Source organism: Echinops telfairi, unplaced genomic scaffold (assembly GCF_000313985.2).
Source record: "Echinops telfairi isolate 266 unplaced genomic scaffold, ASM31398v2 ScPeMD7_7468;HRSCAF=8506_0, whole genome shotgun sequence".
Taxonomy (NCBI): Eukaryota; Metazoa; Chordata; class Mammalia; order Afrosoricida; family Tenrecidae; genus Echinops; species Echinops telfairi.
In genome coordinates this window covers 83560446-83581663 of record NW_022111369.1, presented here as the reverse complement: position 1 = coordinate 83581663, position 21218 = coordinate 83560446, and the positions used below count along the sequence as shown (strand labels likewise).

Genomic DNA, 21218 nt, shown 5'->3' with positions numbered 1-21218 from the left:
GTGCAGAGCCATCCGTAAACCAAGCATGACTTTTTGGTCTTCTGTTAAAGTATGGTAAGGAACTCCCCAGGAGGCCATAGGTACAGACTGGGAGAAAGAAAGTACTGTGATAGGAGTGGAGACTGTGGGCATTTGGGCCACTTTTTCATGCAGCTTACTTGTCCCTTCAGTTCCTGTTTTGGCCCGATCTTGTATATACCACTTCCATTTAACAATGGAGTGTTGCTGCACACGTCCAACTTTATGATTCCATGGGTCAGACAATACCCACATATTGTCAAGATGTGTCCACGACCACTGGATCCACAAGACTTGCCACCCACAGGCCTTGACATCATGGCATGTGTTGTATTGAGTCGGAAGAGGAGTTTATAGCTTGGTATCATACATATGGGCTACTATTAGACTTATGGACTTGATCTAGACTGGGTTTGGATGTTTTATTGATCCATACTTACTTCTTGATATAAAGTTCTCTTTTACACACATGAGACAACACCTACACACACTATCTACATATGTAAATACACATATGTATTTACATACACCACATAAATACTTATACACATACAATTCATAATAAGACAAGGTGTCCTTCCACCATTTCACACCTAACCCAACACTGAACATTTTTCCTCTTGTTCTTCTTACTATGTGGCATTGTCTCTCTGCAGCAGCTCACAGGCCAGACCTCTTTTCTCACACATGACAGATAAAGGAAATACTGTCATGTAAGCTCTTCATCACGCTCCCTCAGAATTCTTCTCTTCTTTCCATCCACGTGCTACTATTTCATGCACTCCATCCCTCACTATGTTTTGTCACATTTCCTTCTCCATTTCTGTGCTGCCATCGACTGGGCCTCTACAATTATGACAGTGCAATCGAAGACACAGGTCTGCTGGTGTTACCGTTGTGCTTAGAAATGTGGATTCTACAATCCCAACAGTAAAGAAAGAAAAGTATTGGAGAACTGTTAAAATAAATATAAGATTCATTTCACATCTATGACTTGTCCACACCATCTTCACACACAAAGCACGGGTTGCATTAAAGTACACACAGTTCTTTTGTACAATACTTTCTCATGAATGTACTTCAACATATCTAATTTTCTCTCCCTGAAACCCTTATTCCCTGCATGAGCTATCTCCCACTTTCTTTTTTAAGCTTGAGGTGCTATGTCTCACCCATAAAGTCTTCTGTGATCACCACTAGTCGATGAAATATGTCCCTTACCAGGAACACCTCCAGCACCCCCTGAATCTCTCCACCACCGCACTTTGTGCAATGAGATATAGCTGTTTGTCCTTCACCCATAAATCTATAAACCTCTGGAAAGCCAGAATTATGTCTTCCTCTCTTTAGACATCTATCATATAATAAAAGGCTATGAGAAACTCAGTAGGCATACAACAACCGCTGAATGCAAGGATGTGCAAAATCTACCAAAGACAACTGTGACTAAGTTTATAAGAGAATATGTTTCCAGTTGAGTAAATTTATAATAGCTGGTGCTCAAATACATATACTCAACATGAATTTGAATAGCTCTTTTCTTATAGTCACTAAAATATTTCTAACTAAAAACTGTTGTTGGAGGGTGCCATCAATCCCAGCAACCCCTAAGAACAAACTGTTGCAATTCATAAAGAAACAAAAACAAACTTAAAATTGTATTGTGAACCCAATTTGGGACTAAGTACAAACACTGACATTATAAGCACATCTGAACTGAAGCTCAAGATGAATTCACAATAACTTCCTGACTGTTGTTCTTCTGAGTTAATTTTATTATGGTTTAGATATATATGGTGTGTATATATACATATATGAACACATATAACATATTGCTACATATATTAGCAATGTGACCTATTGCTAATTAAACCATTTTAAGTGTACAATTCAGTACATTAAACACATTTATCATATTGTACAATGATACCAATACCTAGGCTTTTTTAAGTTCAAAAAATATTTTTATTCTTGTACTTAAAATAGTTTTTATTTGAATTCCTCTTCAGCCCCATTTTCTCTTGATTCAAAGCAAACCTAGAGCAGGTGATGGATGATTCTATGGGGCAGATAGGCTTTCTACTAGGCTGTCTGGCTCCCCTGGCCAGCAGACTGGATGCCCTTCAGGCCTGAGCTTGTGTCCACTCTGCTGCTTGTTCCTACACCAGGGGACTCAGACACTATTTGTCCTTTTGTGACTGACTAACTTCACTCCACATAATGTCTTCCAGACCCCTCCACACCTTGAGGTGTTTATAGTTGTGTTTGAGGGATGCATAGTATTCCATTGTACATGTATACCAGATTTTTTTAGCCAGTGTTCTGCTGATAAGAATTTAGGCAATTTCCAGCTTCTTGCTGTTATGAACTGTGCTGCAATAAACATGGGGGAGCAAACGTCTGTTTGTGGTCTGTTTCTTTTTTTTTAGTATATTCCCAATAAAGATATTGCTGGGTCATATGGTATTTCAGCTGTCATGTTTTGGATTCACCATATGGACTTCCACAGTGGTTGTATGTATTTACAACCCCACTAGAAGCAGATACGAGTTTCAATCTCATCACATCTGAAGTTCTCAAAGTTTTTAAATTGGGCTTCAGTTATGGATATTAGATGGTATCTCCTGGTTGATTTGACTTACATTTCCCAATGGCTAGAGAACAGGAGCATTTCCTCATGTGTTTATTAGCCATTTGAGTGTCATCCTTCGTGAATTGTCTGTTAAGGTCCTTTGCTGACCTTCTCAGAGAGCTATTATGTTTTTTGTCTTGTTATAGGCTTGTAATATATGTAGATTGTAGTTATTGGTGTTAAGTTGTTATTAAATGCATTTTCCCAATATGTGGGCTCACCTTCAATTCTTTTCATGAAGTGCTTCGATGCACACAGGTATTTTATTTTTAATAGGTCCCATTCATCGATTTTGTCTTTCACAGAGTGTTTTCTTTTGTTATCTCTGATAGCCAGTTGGTTCCCTGCATTAGGGCACTTAGATTTGTCGCAATTTTCTCGTTGATGATCCTGAGAGCTTTGGGCTTTACATTTAGCTCTTTGGTCCATACTTAGCTTGATTTTGTGCCTAGGGTGAGATAAGGATCTTGTTTCATTCTTCTGCAGGTGGATATCCAGTTTTCCCAACACCATTTATTGAAGAGGGCATCTGCTTCCCATTTAATGCTTATTGAGCCTTTGTCGATAAACCAGTTGTCTGTAGGCAGATGTTTTTATTTCTGGGTTGTCTGTCCTGATCCATTGGTCCAGTATCTATCATTATACCAGTACCAGACTGTTTTGACAACTGTGCTGTATTGCTGGTTTTGAGGTCAGGTGGTGCAAGACCACCTACTTTTGTTCTTTTTTAAGGAGTTTTTTGCCTATCCTGGGCTACTTCCCGCTCCATATGAAGTTGGTAATTATGGTTTCCATTTCTTTAAAGAATGATGCTAGAATTTTTATTAGGATTACATCGAATTTGTAGATTTGTTTTAGGTAGAATTGACATTTTCACAAAATTGAGCCTGATCCACAAACATGGATTGTTTGTTTAGATTCCTTTTGGTCTTTTCAGAATGTTCTGCCGTCTTCTTTGTACAGGATTTTTGTTATTTCGGTTATGTTTAGTCCTGGGTATTTCAGCTTTAGTGTGCCTATTGTGAATGGTATTGCTTTCTTGTTATCTTTTTTGGTATTCTCATTTCTGGTATATAGGGATCCAATTGATATCTGCTTGTTAATCTTGCATCTGCTACTGTACTAAACTCCTCTATTGTTTCCAGCAATCCTATTGTGGCCATCTTAGGATTCTCAATATATAACATCATATTGTCTACAAATAGCTACTTTAAAAATTTTCACCACCTGAAAAAGAAACGCAGAATCCTTTTAACAAGAATTCACCATTTCCATTGCCCCAGCCCAGAGTAACTACTTATAAACTTTTGTGTATGCATTTGCTTATTATATATATTTCAAAAAGTAGGATCATATAATATTTGTTTGACTTGTTTAAAATAACATGTTTTTGGTTTAGTCATTTTGTACTGTGTATCTTTGTTAGTCCGAGTAAACTAGAGAAACAAATTCAGGGAGACTCATATATGTATAAGAAAGAGTTTTATATACAGGAGCAGTTGAATATTGAGAAAACACCCCAGCCTAGTCCGGATCAAGTCCGTAAGTCTGATATTAGCCAGTAGATCCTCTACCAATGTATAAAGTCATCTTCAGACTCATGAAACGCATGCAGTGATGCCAAATGCAGGAAGATCACAGGAAGTCCTGTGGATCCAGTGGCATTGTAATAAGCATCTCAATGTTGGTAAGGGTCTCCACATAATTCCTCCAGCTCAGGGCACTGGCTGCATCAGGGTAGGTCCATGTGGCTTCTCCTGAGGGATGTCTCTCAGGGAGTGAGTCAAGAGAGAGTCTCCAAGGGAGTGAGCACAGAGTGTGTGTGTCTTCCACCTCCAAGGAGGAATACAGGAGTTCCCAGAATCCTCAGGAGAAGGCCATGCCCAGACAGAGACCTCATTGGCTATATAATGATTGACAGGCTATACTCTACCCCTTCACTCTTCATCCTCAAATTGACACCAAATTATGTAACTACCACAGACCACCCCTTGACACAATAAACCTACCTATCAGCATCAGAACTTAATGTTGTACGACTGAATGATATTCCATTGTATGTTTACGGGCCCTTGGGTTATTTCTAGGTTTTGGCTACTGTGAATTGCAACGGTATTGGTGTGCAAATCTTTTAGCCACTGACTTTTAGGTGGAGTTATATTGTTGGGTCTTAACTTTTTTAGAAAATGTGAAGCTGTTGAATTGTGGAGTTCGAGAAAAATATTGAAAGTACTATGGTTCTCTAAAAGGACTCACCAATCTGGCTTGGAATATGTAAGGCCAGAGTGCTCCTTAGAGGCAAGGATGGGGAAAGTTCATTTTACATACTTTGGACCTGTTATTCCAAGAGAACGGTCTCTGGAGAAAGATATCATGCTTACTACCATGGAGGGGCAGCAAAAAAGGTCATCGATGAGGTGGATTGACACGGTGGCTAGAACAAGGGTCTCAAGCATAGAACAATTGTGAGGATGGTGCAGGACCAGGCAGTGTTTCCTTCCTTAGTGTATTGAGTTACTATGGGTTGGCACTAACTCAATGGCACTCAATAACAACCACCGAGTTTTTTCCACAGGGCTACAAAACTTTATATTTTACGTTCCTGAGGGTTCAAATTTATCTATGTCATCTCTAACACTTGTTCACTCTTCTGATCACCGCTAAACTAGTGGGTGGCATAGTGGTTATTCAGTGGGCTGAGATGCCCAAGGTCTGAAATTTGAGACGACCAGCCATACACGAAAGAAAGATGGGTCTTTCGAGTCCAGTAACCACTTGCAGTCTCTTTACCCCCAGGGACAGTTCTGTCCTATCTTACAGGGTCGTCAGGAGTCAGCATCAACTTGATGGCAGTGAGTTTGGTTTGATTCGAGTACATATGAAGTGGTATTTCATTCAGGTTTTGGGATTTTTATTATTTTGATGTTGTTAAGGATGTACACAGTAGAAAGTATGCCAATTCAATAATTTCTACAAGTTAACCAGCGAGGAGAAGATGACGTTCTACGAGGGGAGCGGGTGAGCTCTCACCCTCCTTTGCCGAGTTGGCCCTTCCTTCATCAAAATAACAAAGCAGACACTCAGTCTTCCCCCAATTCCTACCTAATCTTTCAAGTTGCTATTCTTAATTTGATCTTTTATATACAGTTCTTAAAAGTACACAATGCCCAATGATGAACATAAAATATGCACCTAAAACAAAAATGTACATAGCTGATGTAAATAAAATTTGAAAAGTTTATAAAGCTTAGGAATGCAGATAGTTTATACTCATCAAGCTAGACTATTTTTTGGTTTTAAGATAAAGTCAGGGGATATTTTTAGTTTAAGGTATAAGGATTATCTCAAAATAAGTTTCCCTAGTAATAATTTGTCGCAGTAATAGTAAATCCCTATGTCCCAAGGCTCCAGAAATTGTAGAGTCCATGAGAAATTAATATTCTGTTCCAAATTTTCCCCCCTTTGAACTGGATTCATATATAGAATCTGCTATCCTAAAAGCTGAGACTTAGTCACTTGTACTGAGCTCACATAAAATCTTCTCTTTTGTGCATGCAGGTAACAAGGGATCTTTATCCTATGTTCTATAAAAAAAAAAAAAATCAAAACTAAAAGAAAACATAAACCTTTCACTGGCTTCATTACTTAAATATGCAGGTTAATTTGCCTGTATTAGTGATGCAAGAAGGTATAATGTATGGATTTAGTGGAAAACAATCTATTGCTGCTTAACCCTTTTAAATTCCCCATCACAAGGAATTTTCTGATTTTCCGAGAGTAATATTCTATTGACTACATTAAAGCTAGTTAAGTTATTTTGTCAGTTTAAGAAAGACGCTATGACACTATGAAACTCCCTTAGGTAAATATCCCCAATTACAAATGCAATATATGCACAATTCACAAACACCTGCAAAACACAGGAGAGCCCTAAGATGATGTGACTATCTCACCAAACTCAAGGCCATCGGGTCAGTACTGACTCACAGTGACCGCCTCGTGGGTTTTCCAAGAGTGTAACTGTTTACCAGAGTAGGAAGCCCATCTTCTCCCATGGAGCTGCTGGTGGCTTTGAACTGCCGACCATGTGGTGCGCAGCCCAGTATGTAACCACTGCAAGATGAAAATGATACCCTTCTCTCACACCTGTTCCAAATAAACAGTTGACCACAGCCGATCAGAAAAACATAAACTATCCCAGAAAGGCACTTCATAGAGTTATGTTCATCATATGGTCACCTACACATTTCGAAATAGATACACAGTAGCATATTAAACACAATGAAACTGAACAGTAATGATATTTATACCTGGGTTACACACAAAACACTTAAAACATGGTGTTTCCCAGAACTGAAAGTACTAATATACATAAATATAAACTGATTTTTTGCAAATTACTTTCTCCATAGCAATTGTTGATCTCTGAGGTTGTTTTATTTATTTATTAACACGTCAGTTTGTAAGCTTCCCCTATTTGAATGTAAGATCGTGACTTTGTCTGGAATGTTTTACCCTCCTGCTGCATCTCTTCTGACAGATACCCGCAGCTGGCACACAACAGGCTCTCTATCAATAAGGAAAGAACTAACGGCACTGAGCTTTCCTGCATGGGTTACAACTGCCTTGCAAATTAAAAACACCCAAAGGAGTCTCTAATATGATGAAAGTAAAGAAATGCTAAGACACCTGTCAAAATAGCAGATTAAACAGCTCACTTTTCTACAGCTATAATCTAAATAAATGGAATTTTTCTACAGAGTTGAAGGTGTAAGGCACTGCAATATTAAAAAATATACTTGGGAAATTTCCACCCTTTGCAGTACTAATATGTAAGAGAGAATGTAGATGATTGATAATAAGTTGAAAATAAACATCTGGATTAAGTTTCTTTACTAGCTATATCTACAATATTTCCATCTAATAATAAGTTAAAATGAAAGTGAATATGCAGGGAGAGAACAGAGTTTTGTCTTTCTTAAATATTATTGATGAAACTGTTATAAATGAAAAAAAATTGTTGTAAATGAGCCAAAATATTAAAATTAAGCATATTACAAATTTGTCATCGATACTATGCTGAATGAATGCAGAAAAATAGCAATTTACATAATTATCTTATAACTAACACTTCTAAAAATCCTCTGAGCACATTGAGCTGAGCACGCTGAGTTACTTACAGTTTTTTTCTAAGTCTATAACCCTGAAAAATACAGTCTTTAATCTATCATTTTAAACATTTATTTTGTAATGTATATTCTTCCAATATGTCACGTAAAAATGTTACACATGAAAGGAAGAAGGAAACAGTACCTATAACTATAAAATGATGCATTATCTAGTTTGACTGAGTTTCCTTGGGAGAAGGAATGGCGATTTGCTCAACAGTGCCGTTTTTATTTTTCACTAGTATACTTACAAATGTAAAGGACTTTAATTCGGTCCAATAGAGTACCTCCAGTTTAGAAACTGTAAGAATGATACTGAGTTCTGGGGTGAGTTAAAAACTGTGCTACTTACCATACTGTGTAACAAATGCTATACAGCTGTTCACGATAATGGGAACGTCATTTTTGCTGAGCTGCTGATCTTGTAATGCATTACCATCTGTACCTGCTGCTTTTTCAATTGCAGTATGCCAGACTGTGAAATCCAACTTGGTATGCCCATGGATGTATAATGTTCTGTAAAGTTTAAAAAGCATTCCAAATTACGTATTTTTAAAAAACCTTATTTTAAGATAGATGACACTTAAATATATTAACTTGGCCCTGCCTCACCTATCAGCAGGGAAACTCCTTTACTCCCCCTCAAGTGTGAGCTTCCACGCAATCTCTTCTTGTGCCCGAAAGTCAGGTCTCTCCAAAAAGTGGAAGAATATGTGAGCTCCCTGCCTTCCTTTCCCCATTCCCTGTGATTCAGCTTCTGAATGACTAAATAGAAACTATTCTGGCAACCATCAACTATGACTTCTCATGGATATTTCTGGCTGCCACTTTCCAGATTTTAAAACCACTGATGATTCCATTTCTTAAAAAGAAGAAAAGATGGCATCCATTTTGGCTTCACTCGTACTATTCTTCCTGACTTTTCCTCCTACCTGTCTGGTATCTCGGTCTATTTGCCAAGCTTACTTCTATAACACAGTTATAATCAGAGTACCCCCAAGGTCTCTCCAGGGACACTTCATTCAGGCCCGTGATTTCATCTCTCCTGTGTATGTTGCTAACTCCTAAATCCCTACCTCTCACAGATTTTCATGTGACTGAAAGGCCAGTGACATCTTTTAGAGATTCTGTGTGTGTGCGTGCAATAAAACAATTGTCTATAATGTTTCTGTGCAGTTTCTGGAGAATTTTATTACGTTTTATAAAAATATCCCTGTAGTTATTTAACAACAACAATAAAAGCCACGTTTCATAAGCCAGCCTACGTGTATCAGACTATACCTACAAGACCAAAGGAACCCACTGCCATGAAGTCAATGCTGCTCATAGCGCCCCTGTGGGTTTTGTGGAGCTGCTGGCAGTTTTGAACTGCCAACCAGGCCAATTGCAGCTGAATGGGTAACCCCTCCACCATCATGGCTCCTCTCTGAGATTAAAGGTCTATAGCCAAATTTGTAAACTTTCTAATATACCCTCCCAGAGCTGTCACTATTTCTCAATGACAAAGATGCTTTCAATTACATGGTTTCAGTTTCAGGAGCTACAAGTACATGCAGCTCTTTTTAATTCTGTTTTTATAGTTAATATTTTCTCAAATTTTCTGGAATCTTATCTATACCCTTATTTTAATTAGTATTGTGAACAAATATCAAGACATTTTTTGAGAATATAATTAAAGGTAAAAGAAGAAAAAGATTAAAAAGGGTTCTGTTTAGTTACTTACAGAGTTGCAAGTAAAAATGTTGCTTTCAAAGCAGAAAAAATTTATAATTTGTTAGTCTCATATAACCTCAAAAATATTACATGCAAATATTTTACAACTATACATATGATCACATTTTATTCTATGAGTATATATTCTCTGAAGATTAAAAACAATAATCAACAGTACTGTGGATTCTGTAGGGAGTCTTGGTGGCATGGTCATAACAATTGGGCTGCAAACCTTTTGCAAGGCGAACAGTTTGAAACCACCTGCTGCTCTGCTGGAGAAATGAGATTTTCCATTCCCTAAGAATTATAGTATAAGACACCCACAGGAGCAGCTCTACCCTGTCCTGCAGGATAACTATGTGTCAGGATTTTGAAGGATTTCATATAGTGTTGTAAAAGAAGAGGTTCATGGGGAGTGGCAGGTGACATCCTGGATTACCACTCTAGGTGACAGCAACCCTAGTTGACACAATTTCCAAATTCAAAGTTTAGCTTTGCCATTTATATTCTGTGTGAGCTCAGACAGACAAGTTTCATTGTCTGTAAAATGACGATTAACAAATATCTACCTACCAAAACTCCACTGCTGTCAAATGGATTCTAATCTTGAGTTCTAACTTATATGACGGTACAGGACAGGATCAAAATGCCCTGTAGCAGGGGCTCTCAATCTATGGGTCTCGACCCCTTTGGGGGTCAAACGATCCTTTCACAGTGGTTGCTCGATTTATTACAGTAGCAAAATTACAGTTATGAAGTAGCAACGAAAATAATTTTATGGTTGGGAGTCACCACTACATGAGAAACTGTATTAAAGGGTCACAGCATTCAGAAGGTTGAGAACCACTGCCCTATAGGGTTTCCAAGACTGTGAATCAATAGAGAAGCAGACAGCCTCATCTTTTTTCCCAGAGTGGATGATGAGTTTGAACTGTTGGCATTTTGGTTAACAATTGAGTGCTTAACTACTGTCAAACCAGGGATTCGTGCACTGACCTCAGTGAATGTAATGACAGGTAATACACATCAACAATAACAAGTAGGATTTATTTTGGGATATCATTTTAATGAGCAAAAGCATCCAAATTTTTTTTCCTTTACCACAATAATCTTCTCTTGGCTCCGCCAATATCTAATTATGCCACTACAAATTCAGATCAATTCATTTTATATTGGTTTCTTTTCCCAACCACTACCTCATATATTTAGTCCAAACTTCTGCTGATATCAGCTCCTTGATGTCTGGACTCAATTGCCAATGTAAGCCAACATTACCTCATCTCAAGTCTTTTGATATTGCCAAGTTAGAGTCGATTAATATAGCCCTTCCAGCCATAATTCCTTATGTGAAATATTATAGTTCCGGACTTTATATGCCTGTGGCCAAAGTCCCATCTTGAATGTATTCTCTTCTCTACTAAAGAACAGGAATGGGATGGGATTAAGATGAGGAAGATGGGGCTTTCTACTCTCATAGAGTTAGAGTCTTGGAAACACACAGACTGATCTACCCTGTCCTATCGAGTTGTTATGAGCAGGCACTGACTCAATGGCAGTGGGTTTCACTGTTTAGTAGAGGGTGAGAATCAGGCCACACACTTAGTTTCCTTGATGACATCATTAAGATTCCAGCTTAGAACCAGGCATGAAACAGGCCACACACACTGTTTTCCTTGGATATATAATGGTGCCACCACCCAATCCCACACATTCATCACCTCACCTGGAAAGCCAGACCTCCATTATCCTCACTGAGATTTCTGAGTTTTGGTAAAAGCAAGAAGACTTGCTGCGGCTTTTGGACATTTTTGGATTCACCCAACCCTCAGATTTGGGACTGAACAGCACCCACCACCATGTGAGGCATTGCCTCAAAGTTTATTGAGTTTCGGTGGGATGTTGCAGCAACACACAGAGCCCAGGGCCGTGAGGGAATATGCTTAATGGAGGGGTGGGGGAGTAAATGGAGCAAAGTAGGATTTTGGAAGAGTTGGGCATCTGTGACACCTTCAGCCTCAACTCGTTGGAATTAGTCTGGTACTAATTCCTGCAGAAGAAAGTATTATAACAGCTTGTTTAGGTCATTAAAATACCTAACAGAATCTCTTTTCCTAGTTTACATTAATTCCTTTAATCCCTATTCCTCACTGCTGTCAAAATGAGTTTCTAAAATCCAAAACTAATGGTAACACTTCTTAATCGATACCATTCGATAATACCTGACTTTTCAAGACTTAAAGATCTTTGTAACCTTGACTTTGTTTTACCCTCCAACTTCCTTGGGCATGCCTCTATACCCAATGTACTCGTAAGGGTAGAAATAGTCAGGGAAGAGAACCTGTCTTTACAAAAACTGCTTCCTGTTCTTTAGCTACTCCAATGCCTACCCCAAAGGTGTTCTCCAAGTGATCTTCCCTGTCACCCTTTATTCCTGATACGCTTCTTGAGTTTACTGTGCATTTGCTTTCCCTTCTAAATTCCCTAACAGTCATCTTATACTTCATTACACTGCTCATTTAATTATCTTTAGAGATGTTTTAGCTACTAGGTCCCAAACTCTAGATATGCAAGCAGAAAAAGTCATCGGTATCTCTAGCTGCCCTGTAAGTAGTCCTGCAAGCACAGTGCATTGGGCTGCTAACCACAAAAGTAGTAGTTCAAAACCACCAGCCCCTTGATGGAAAATGGATAAGACTGTCAGCTCCCAGAAAGGTTTACAGCTTCTGAAATCTAAAGAGATTTCTACAGGGATAGAACTCGATGGCAGTCAGTAATTGGTTACTCGCCTAAAATTCTGGGTGTAGCAAATAGTTTACAATTAGAATCTACCCAGAAGCTCAGTGAAAGCAAGGCTTCATGAACTTCTTCCCTAAAGATGCTCAAAAACTCAAACTCATTACCATCAAGTCAATTCCAACTCATAGCAACCCTGTAGGACAAGGTAGAACTGCCCCCGTGGGCTTCCAAGAATATAAATCTTCACAGGAACAGAAAGCCTCATCTTTCTCTGGCAGAGCCCTTGGTGTTTTAAAACTGCTAACCTTGAAGTTAACAGCCCAAACACACAAGCCACCAGTATGTCACCATGCCTCCAGGTCTCCTCCATAAAGGTTACAGTCAAGACTATACTATGAGTAGTTCTCCTTGGCAACACATGCACTCACCATGGGTCAGAATCAACTTGACCGCAATGGATGTATGTTTCTGCTGTTTTGTTTCTTTTTAGTTACCAGAATAGTGTCTGGAATTTAGTTTTAAAACCCTATCAATTGACAAGGATCACTGAGTGGGTAGTGGGTGCAGTGGTTAAGCCTTCAGATATTAATAGAAAAGCTCACAGTTCAAACCCACCCAACAACTGCATGGAAGAAAAGACCTGAAGATCTCCCATAAAGGTCTGTTAAGTGCTGTGCCCAACCCAAACCAGACTCATGGCCATCAAGCTGATGATCATCATTTTACAGAGATCACCTAGTGGGTTTCCTAGACTACAGAGTTCCCCTTTGAAGGGCATTATCTGCTAAATAGAAATAAGATTAGATTACGACTTGACCTGAAGAGAAGGTGTGAACTGGCCACTTGTCTTGTTCAATGGTCATCTTGGAGACTGTTACTTGCATGGGACGAAAGGAGTGATAAGTCTACAGCTGACAGGGGAAAAGCTGCACCTGGGGTGGCCTGGGAAAACAGCCTGACTGATTAACATTAGGGCGAGGCCAATGCCTACTGGAAAGATCTTGTCAGAGGCCCCAGGTCATATGTGCAAAAATAAGATAGAGTCCAGGGATAGAAAACAGATGATTATATTTGGGGATCATTAAAAAGGTGAGAGGTTATATGTTATTTGAATTTACTATTGACACACAACTCCTACCAAACAGCTTTTCCCAGTATGGGTCTGGGAAGAAAGTAGGGGAAGATACCGACAATATTCTTGTGCAAGTAACTGAAAATATAATTCCCTGCAATGCCATCCTGCTGCCTATAAAATGAGCCCTCTGAAAAGCAAGGGGTGTGATCTCATCATCAAGACCCAAGAGTATGGCTTGTCCTCTGGACTCAGCATCTGGCTTTACCCTTGCCTAACATTAGATTTGAGACTGAACAGCACCCACAACCACGTGAGACATTTCCTTAAACTTTCGTGAGTTTCTGTGGGGCACGGCAGCAATTAGAAGAACCCAGAAATGTGAAGGAATATATTCAAGGGAGGAGAGTTGGGGGGAAATGGAATGGAACAGCATCACAGAAGGGTTGGACATCATCAATCCCAAACTCCTTGGGAGTAGTCTATTGATTCTTCTAAAAGAGATTATCATTGCACTTGCTTCTAAGGAGTATTCTTGCTGTAATTCTTCCAAGGGGATTTGTTTTTACTTCTGGCAGTGCATAGACTTTCAATATTTTTTGCCAATACCATAACAACACCAGAATTCTTTGGTTTTCATTATTCAATGTTCGACTTTTACATGTTCATGGATCGATTAAAAATACCATGGCTTTGGTCTGAGACACCTTATTCCTCTAAGTGACGTCCTTGTTTTTTAGGTCTTGCACAGCAGATTTGCCCAATGAAATACATGATTTGATTTCTTGACTGCTGCTCATTCATGACTATTGATTGTGGATCCAAGCAAGAGTAAATCCTGCAGAACGCCCCTTTTATTTATCATAGAGTTATTTATTTAGTTCAGTTGTGACGATTTGGGGTTTCTTTACATTGAGTAGTAATCCGTACTGAAGGCTGCTACTGTCTTTGACCTTTCTCAGCAAGTGTTTCAATTCCCCCTTGCATTTAGCAAGCAAGCTTGTATCATCATCAGTTATGATGTTATGATGTCTTGCTCCAATACAGACACCAAGTTCTTCATATAGCTCAACTCCTCAGGTTATGTCCTCGGCATAAAGATTGAATAAAGGGACAAAAACAAAGCAACCAAACTTATTGCCATCAAAGGGACCTGGGGTAGAGTAGAATTGTCCATTGGGTTTTCAATGCCTTAAATTTTTATAGGAGCAGAAAGTTCATCTTTCTTCTGCAGAGGAGCTGGTAGTTTAGTATGGAGAACTCCTTTTTAATAGTTCAATGTACAGCTAACTCACAATACTACCACAGCTCCTTATAGATGGAATGCATATGGTGAAAGAACAGAACCCTAATGCACACCTCCCCTTACTTTACAGCATGAAACATTCCTTGTTCTGTGTGAACAGACAGCCTCTCGGACCACGTAGCAAGTGCTACGCCAGCATAAGGACATGTTCTGCCATTTCCATTCTTCTCTATGGGCCCCATAGTTTGTTATGACCCTCAAAGTCAAAGGCCTTTGCATAGTCAATAAAACCCAAGCAAACATCTTTCTGGTACACTCTGCTTTCAGTCAAGATCCATTTGATGTTAGCAATGATCTCCTGGTTGGGACATAATCTTCTAAATCTGGCTTGAATGTTTGTCAATGGACTACTACAACAACGTTTGAATGATCCTTCAGCAAAATTTTACTTCTTTGTGACACTTATGTTATTGTTCTATACTTTCTGCATACTGTTGGGTCACTTTCTTGGAATTGGTTCAGATATGGATGTCTTAATTCAGTTGGCCAGGGAGCTGTCTTCTTAATTTCCTGACATGCAGACTGCAGCTTTAGAAACCTTATGGCAGTGGTTCTCAACCGTCCTCCTGCCGCGACCCTCTCTTACAGTTCCTCATGTTGTGGTGACCCCCAACCATGAAACGATCTTTGTTGCTACCTCATTGCTGCCATTTTGCTACTGTTATGAATTGGGTAACCCCTGTGAAAGGGTAGTATGACCCCCAGAGGGGTCGTGACCCACAGATTGAGAACGCTGGCTTATGGGGTATTTAGATAGTCTTAGATGGTCTCTATGAGTCAGAATTGACTACACTGGAACATGAATAAAGATACATATTAATTTGAAATAATAAAGTAATTGTCTAATGATTCAAGTATATTTATTTTTACCAAAATAAAATTATTATCCAATCTTGCTTCCAGAAGGCCATGAGTACACTATTTTGGATTCAGTAGGAATCCAAAGCTGTAGGCTCTGGACTCATAGTCTATTTCTACTCCTGATAATATTCACTGTCTTGTAAAAAAATAATTTTAAAAAAGTGCTTATTTATTTCCTGGGTTCTCTTCTTGAAACGATCCTACAGGAAGAAAAAGCTACAAGCATCTCACCACACTCATTTTTAACCTTTCCAAACTTGCCAGGAAGACTTTTTTTTTTTTTTAATGATCATGGTGCCTACAATGCTCATTTCTAGTTTTTTGACATCTTTATCTATTGTTTTTATTTTCCACACTGCCACTGCAGCCATGACTTCCAGATTTTGTCATTTTCTTTCTGAAGAATTCTGATACTTACTTTAATACTCTTGACACACATTAAGCTTTTCCTTAATCTTCCATCATCTTTAGCTCCAAAGCATTCTGTTGCTGCGGGTACCTGTCTGAATGGGATGATACTGAGGTGTGCTGACTGTACCTGTCTGAACGGGACGATACTGAGGTGTGCTGAGGGTACCTGTCTGAACGGGACGATACTGAGGTGTGATGAGTGTACGTACCTGTCTGAACGGGACGATACTGAGGTGTGCTGAGGGTACCTGTCTGAACGGGACGATACTGAGGTGTGCTGAGGGTACCTGTCTGAACGGGACGATACTGAGGTGTGCTGACTGTACCTCTCTGAACGGGACGATACTGAGGTGTGCTGAGTGTACCTGTCTGAACGGGACGATACTGAGGTGTGATGAGTGTACCTGTCTGAACGGGACGATACTGAGGTGTGCTGAGTGTACCTGTCTGAATGAGACGATAATGAGGTACTCTCTCTGAAAAAACATAACTACAGTATGTCGTTACCATCACAATTGGGTCTTCCTTTGAAATATGTTTCCTAACCGAGTAATTAAATTCCAAATAGAATACAAAACCATTCACACTGTTTGCCTATAAACATGGAGAGTGGGTGAGCATTTCAGGAAGTTGAGAAAGTAATCCAAAAATGAAATGGTCCTCCTACAGGACCAGAAAAAAAATCTGTCAGTAGTTATGAACAGTTCATCCTTCAAATTTTCTTCCTAGTCAGAAGCAATCCTACGATGACAGGTTTAACTGTCTCCCTGTAAAAGAGGGAAGGGTGGATCGTGTAATGACAAGGCAACCCCTGAGTCAGCTTGTCAACGAGAGCACCCTAAAGTACACCATCTAGCGGGGAAGATGTTTGACATGTAACAGCATCAGTTCAGCAACTTGTCTCTCTGATGCTTATCTAAACTCCATGCAGACTGAATATAATATTAAAAGTTATTTTCAATAAAATTGCTGGACTACATATTGATAACAAGTATAATTATATAATCACTTCACCGTTTTAGGTAAAACTTCTTGAGAAACCTTGATTTATATTGAAAAACTGAAGTTATTTTGATAAACACTAATCATTAAGAAATAAATTATTCTGATCACCTATTCCCCAAGCATAAATTTTAGAAGGCACTTCAAGGCCATATACAGGAAATATACCAGTATCCTAGAATGAGTTGACTGTTCAGTAAGACTTACATACCAAACTCCAGGAACAATAAAACAATTCTAATCAAATTCCAATATAACAACTATAAAATATAAAAAACAACATTTGAGCCTACTCTACTGACAATCAAGCAAGAATATTTTAAGCAAGTCTAAAGATCAAATAAATTCTACAATTATGACTGAAAATGGCAAAATGCTAAATATTACAAAGGAAAACAGTAAGTCCTCAACAAAAGTAGGTTCATCTGTCATGAAAGATAATCACAGGAAAAATAGCAATGACTGATAAATACAAACCAGTCTAACAATCAAAGCGCCAAACAGCACAAATAGCAACTTGCCAATTATTAAAAACATACAATGATCATCATTAAAGAGTATAAAGAGACTGGTACAGATTTTATAGAATGGTTAGATATTCTGAAAGAGAATTTGATAATAAGTACAATGAATCTTATAATATGTATATATTACTTTGACAAGTAATCCCAAGCATCAGATTCTACTATAAAGATATGATTTGAAATAACACACTATGTGTCTCTCAATATCGCTTTAACAAATGCACACACAGACACAGAGAGAGAAGAATAAAAAAACATACATGCATACCCACAATTTTAAAAATCACTTAAAAACAGTTTTACAGAAGGGTTGCCGGGAGGAGACGAGCCAGTCAGAGTGCAGTGTAGCAACGATGATACAACTTTCCTCTAGTTCTTAAATGTCTCCTCCCTCCCACTATCATGATCCCAATTCTACCTTACAAATCCGGCTAGACCAGAGGATGTACACTGGCACAGATAGGAACTGGAAACACAGGGAATCCAGGACAGATGAACCCCTCAGGACCAGTGGTGAGAGTGGTGATACCGGGGGTGGGAGGTGGGGGTGGAGGGAAGGTGGGGTAGAAGGGAGAACCGATTACGAGGATCTACACATTACCTCCTCCCTGGGGGATGGACAACAGAAAAGTGGGTGAAGGGAGACATCGGACAGTGTAAGATAAGACAACATAATAATAATTTGTAAATTATCAAGGGTTCACGAGGGAGGGGGAAGTGGGCAGGGAGGGGAAAAATGAAGAGCTGATACCAAGGGCTCGAGTAGAAAGCAAATGTTTTTAGAATGATGATAGCAACAAATGTACAAATGTGCTTGACACAGTGTATGTATGTATGGATTGTGATGAGTTGTATGAGCCCCCAATAAAATGATTTTTAAAAAAAAGGTAAATCTCAACTAGGGAATGGTTATGTGAGTTAAGATATATCCATCCATAAGGTGTATATGTCACATTTACTACCATAAACAAATAATACATAGCTCATCTGCATTTGCCAAAATGTTGACTCATCTGTAGGCAAGGAGCTCATGGATATTTTGCTACCTTCCTTACCCACAGGCTGTTTTTAGCAAATATGACTGGGAACAAATCACCTATGTCAAAGTTAGGTGTGGTCCCTTAAAAATAAAGGGTATTTACTGCACTTGAACTATATAGTCTTTTTAAGCGCTATGTTATGGAGTTTTTGAGCCCAATAAAAGAACTTGAAATCCTCTGCCAATCTTCTCATTATACATAAGGAAATGGAGGTTTGAGAAATGATCTTCCTGAAGCAGATAGTATAAAACATGGGATGTTGGCTAATAAGGTAGGTTTTCTAGTCTTACTTCGCCCTAACTTAGCCCATGTTCCTTCCTTTACAGGAAGGACTGGCTCTTCATAATTTAGTCTGGTTGCAAATTCCAAAAATATTCATTAGAGACAAAATTCTTGTGTTTCTCTTTATATACCTTTCCATCTTAGTCTTCTAAGCACCTAGATTCATAAGAGGGTTTTCTGAATAACTCATCGATGCAAAGCTGCATCAAAAATCTTCTCCCAGAACTACCATGATAGAAAACCTCTCTTCTTAAAGATGGGTTAATTTCTAATTTACACCCGAGGCATTTCAGAAGGTAAAGCTTTGAAGACAATTTCCACTGTCCCCTCACCTTATTTCCCAACCAACCTCTCAAAGCAAACCATAATAATTATCAAACAAGGTCTTGTTTCCTTGGGAAATGATGAATTATTTCAGTGTTGTGAGTGACATCCCACCATGGGAATTGTTTAAATAGAATGCACCCCTTTTTAAGTGTACAGTTTGAGAGAGTTTTAATAAATCTTATGCCCATGTCACAGCAACACAATCAATTACTTAACATTTCCATCCCTTTCAAAAAGCTCCCTTTATTAGTCCTGGCAGTGAATTCCTTCCCCTACTCAGCACACCAAGCCCTGCTGGGTCTACCTTCTGTCCTTGAACATCAGTTTGCCAGCTCTCTGACTAGATTTACGTACAAATGAAATAATTTAGGTATAAGTATCATGTAGTAGCACCCTTTAGGGTTTAGTTTCTTTAGCTCAGGGTGTTTTTTTCTTTTTCTTTTTAAGAATCACATATGGTGAAGTCACTTATGATATCCTGGGTTTTCTTACACCTGTCTTTTTGGATTGGTGTTTTTAATAGCCCCCAAATGACAGTTTAGGCCATAAGCTACTAAAGGAATGATCTGTTTGCTACTTGAATACGTGGCTTCTAAGTGATTAGTTGATTTGCTGTTCTCCTTTATAGAAATTGGCTAGTGTGGGCCCTCCCTAGTAGTTAATATTAACTGGAAAGGCTAAAGGCCATGCCTAATCTGATTATCTGGATTGGCCAGGGGACACCCGCACAATCTGATCTTTATCAAGATTGGCTTGGGGTCCCAACTAGGAACTAATAAAAACCCTAAAACAGGGAGGCTAAGATTGGGCTGATTGATCTAAGAGAGCTAGGAAGCAATGTATCCATTTGAAACGGAACCCTATACTGAGAATCTCCCAAATGAGCTGTCCTATTGGTCAAGGGCTCTAATATTGTGCTAGTAGCATTCCAAGTCGATAATGGAGAAGACCTTAGATAAACAGGGGCAAACACTGCAGAGTTTAGCATGGAAGACTCTGGAGGGAACCTTGAATAGGTGGTAGTGGTGGGTGGTCAGCCCAGGGAGCTGAGATGGGGACCTGCAGCCAGGAGGTACCTCAGCCCAGACAGTTGGGCAGTGGGGCAGAGCCAGCAACAGCATGGGGAGGCGGTGCCCTACCTTTGGCAGTATAAGATTCTCAGTTTGTGCACAGGGGGTTGAAAGGAGACCCTCACACACCATATAGGCGTTCTCTGTGAAAGTTTGCTTTGAGAGTTGTCATGCTGGCCTACCACTGGCACCAGCCTGGTGCTACCCATAAGCTGCTGGTGAGAAGTTGGCCAAGAAACGCCAAGGAAGAAATATAGTGAGAGAGATGAACAAAGCCATGCTGTGCTCAATCTGATATGATGGCACCCCAGCTGAGAGGGACACCTGCAGACAAGTCATCCGCAGTGTGGCTTCGCGGTAATGCAGAAAGGACATGGTAACGTTGGGATGGGAGAACGAGACTGCTTTCAGACATAAGTGGATCTTCCATCTATGAAGCTAAGGATGGTATATGTGGAGATGGAGGAGACTGGTTCACCCAAAGCTAGGCCAGTTATGTCTACCGTCTAAAGATAATAATGGCTTTCAAATGCCAATGTTGATATAAAGTGCTTTTGTGAGTGTAGCCCACTCAATCAGGTAGTACAATGTTCAGCCCAGTAGTCTTTCTTGACGCTTGTAATTTTCAGGCAACTGGTATTGTGCTTATGACCTTACTTCATAAACATAGTCATTTTATAAAGCTGATTCTTATTCCAAATATGAATAAACTACACCCTCCCAATTCAATCACTTATTGAGGAGCACTTAAGAGTATTTCCAGTTTTCAATTATTAACAAAGCTGACAAAGTCTTGTAGGAGTTTTCCTATGGACATATTATTATTTGTCTTAGTTAATACCAAAGAGTTCATCTGCTGGGAAGTACAGTAAGTAAACATTCCACTTTGTATTGAGAGAGAAAAAAAGACTTTTTCAAAGCGGGTAATATTTTACATAGTAATATTCTTGCCAATACAGTGAACCCTCGTTTATCACAGTTAATCAGTTCTAGACCCTACCGTGATAAATGAAATTCCGCAAAGTAGGATTCCTTATTTGTAAATCAAATATTTTC

General features: G+C 39.1%; 1 protein-coding gene across 3 annotated transcripts in view; it reads right to left on the bottom strand.

The window, feature by feature from the left end:
• Nucleotides 1-21218, bottom strand: part of ARAP2 (ArfGAP with RhoGAP domain, ankyrin repeat and PH domain 2) — a 243037-nt gene that overhangs the window by 61455 nt on the left and 160364 nt on the right. For all 3 annotated transcript variants that reach the window (XM_045284220.1, XM_045284222.1, XM_045284221.1), the window contains exon 20: nucleotides 8171-8334. In XM_045284220.1, the coding sequence (XP_045140155.1) occupies nucleotides 8171-8334 (164 nt within the window). The remainder of the gene's footprint in view (nucleotides 1-8170; nucleotides 8335-21218) is intronic.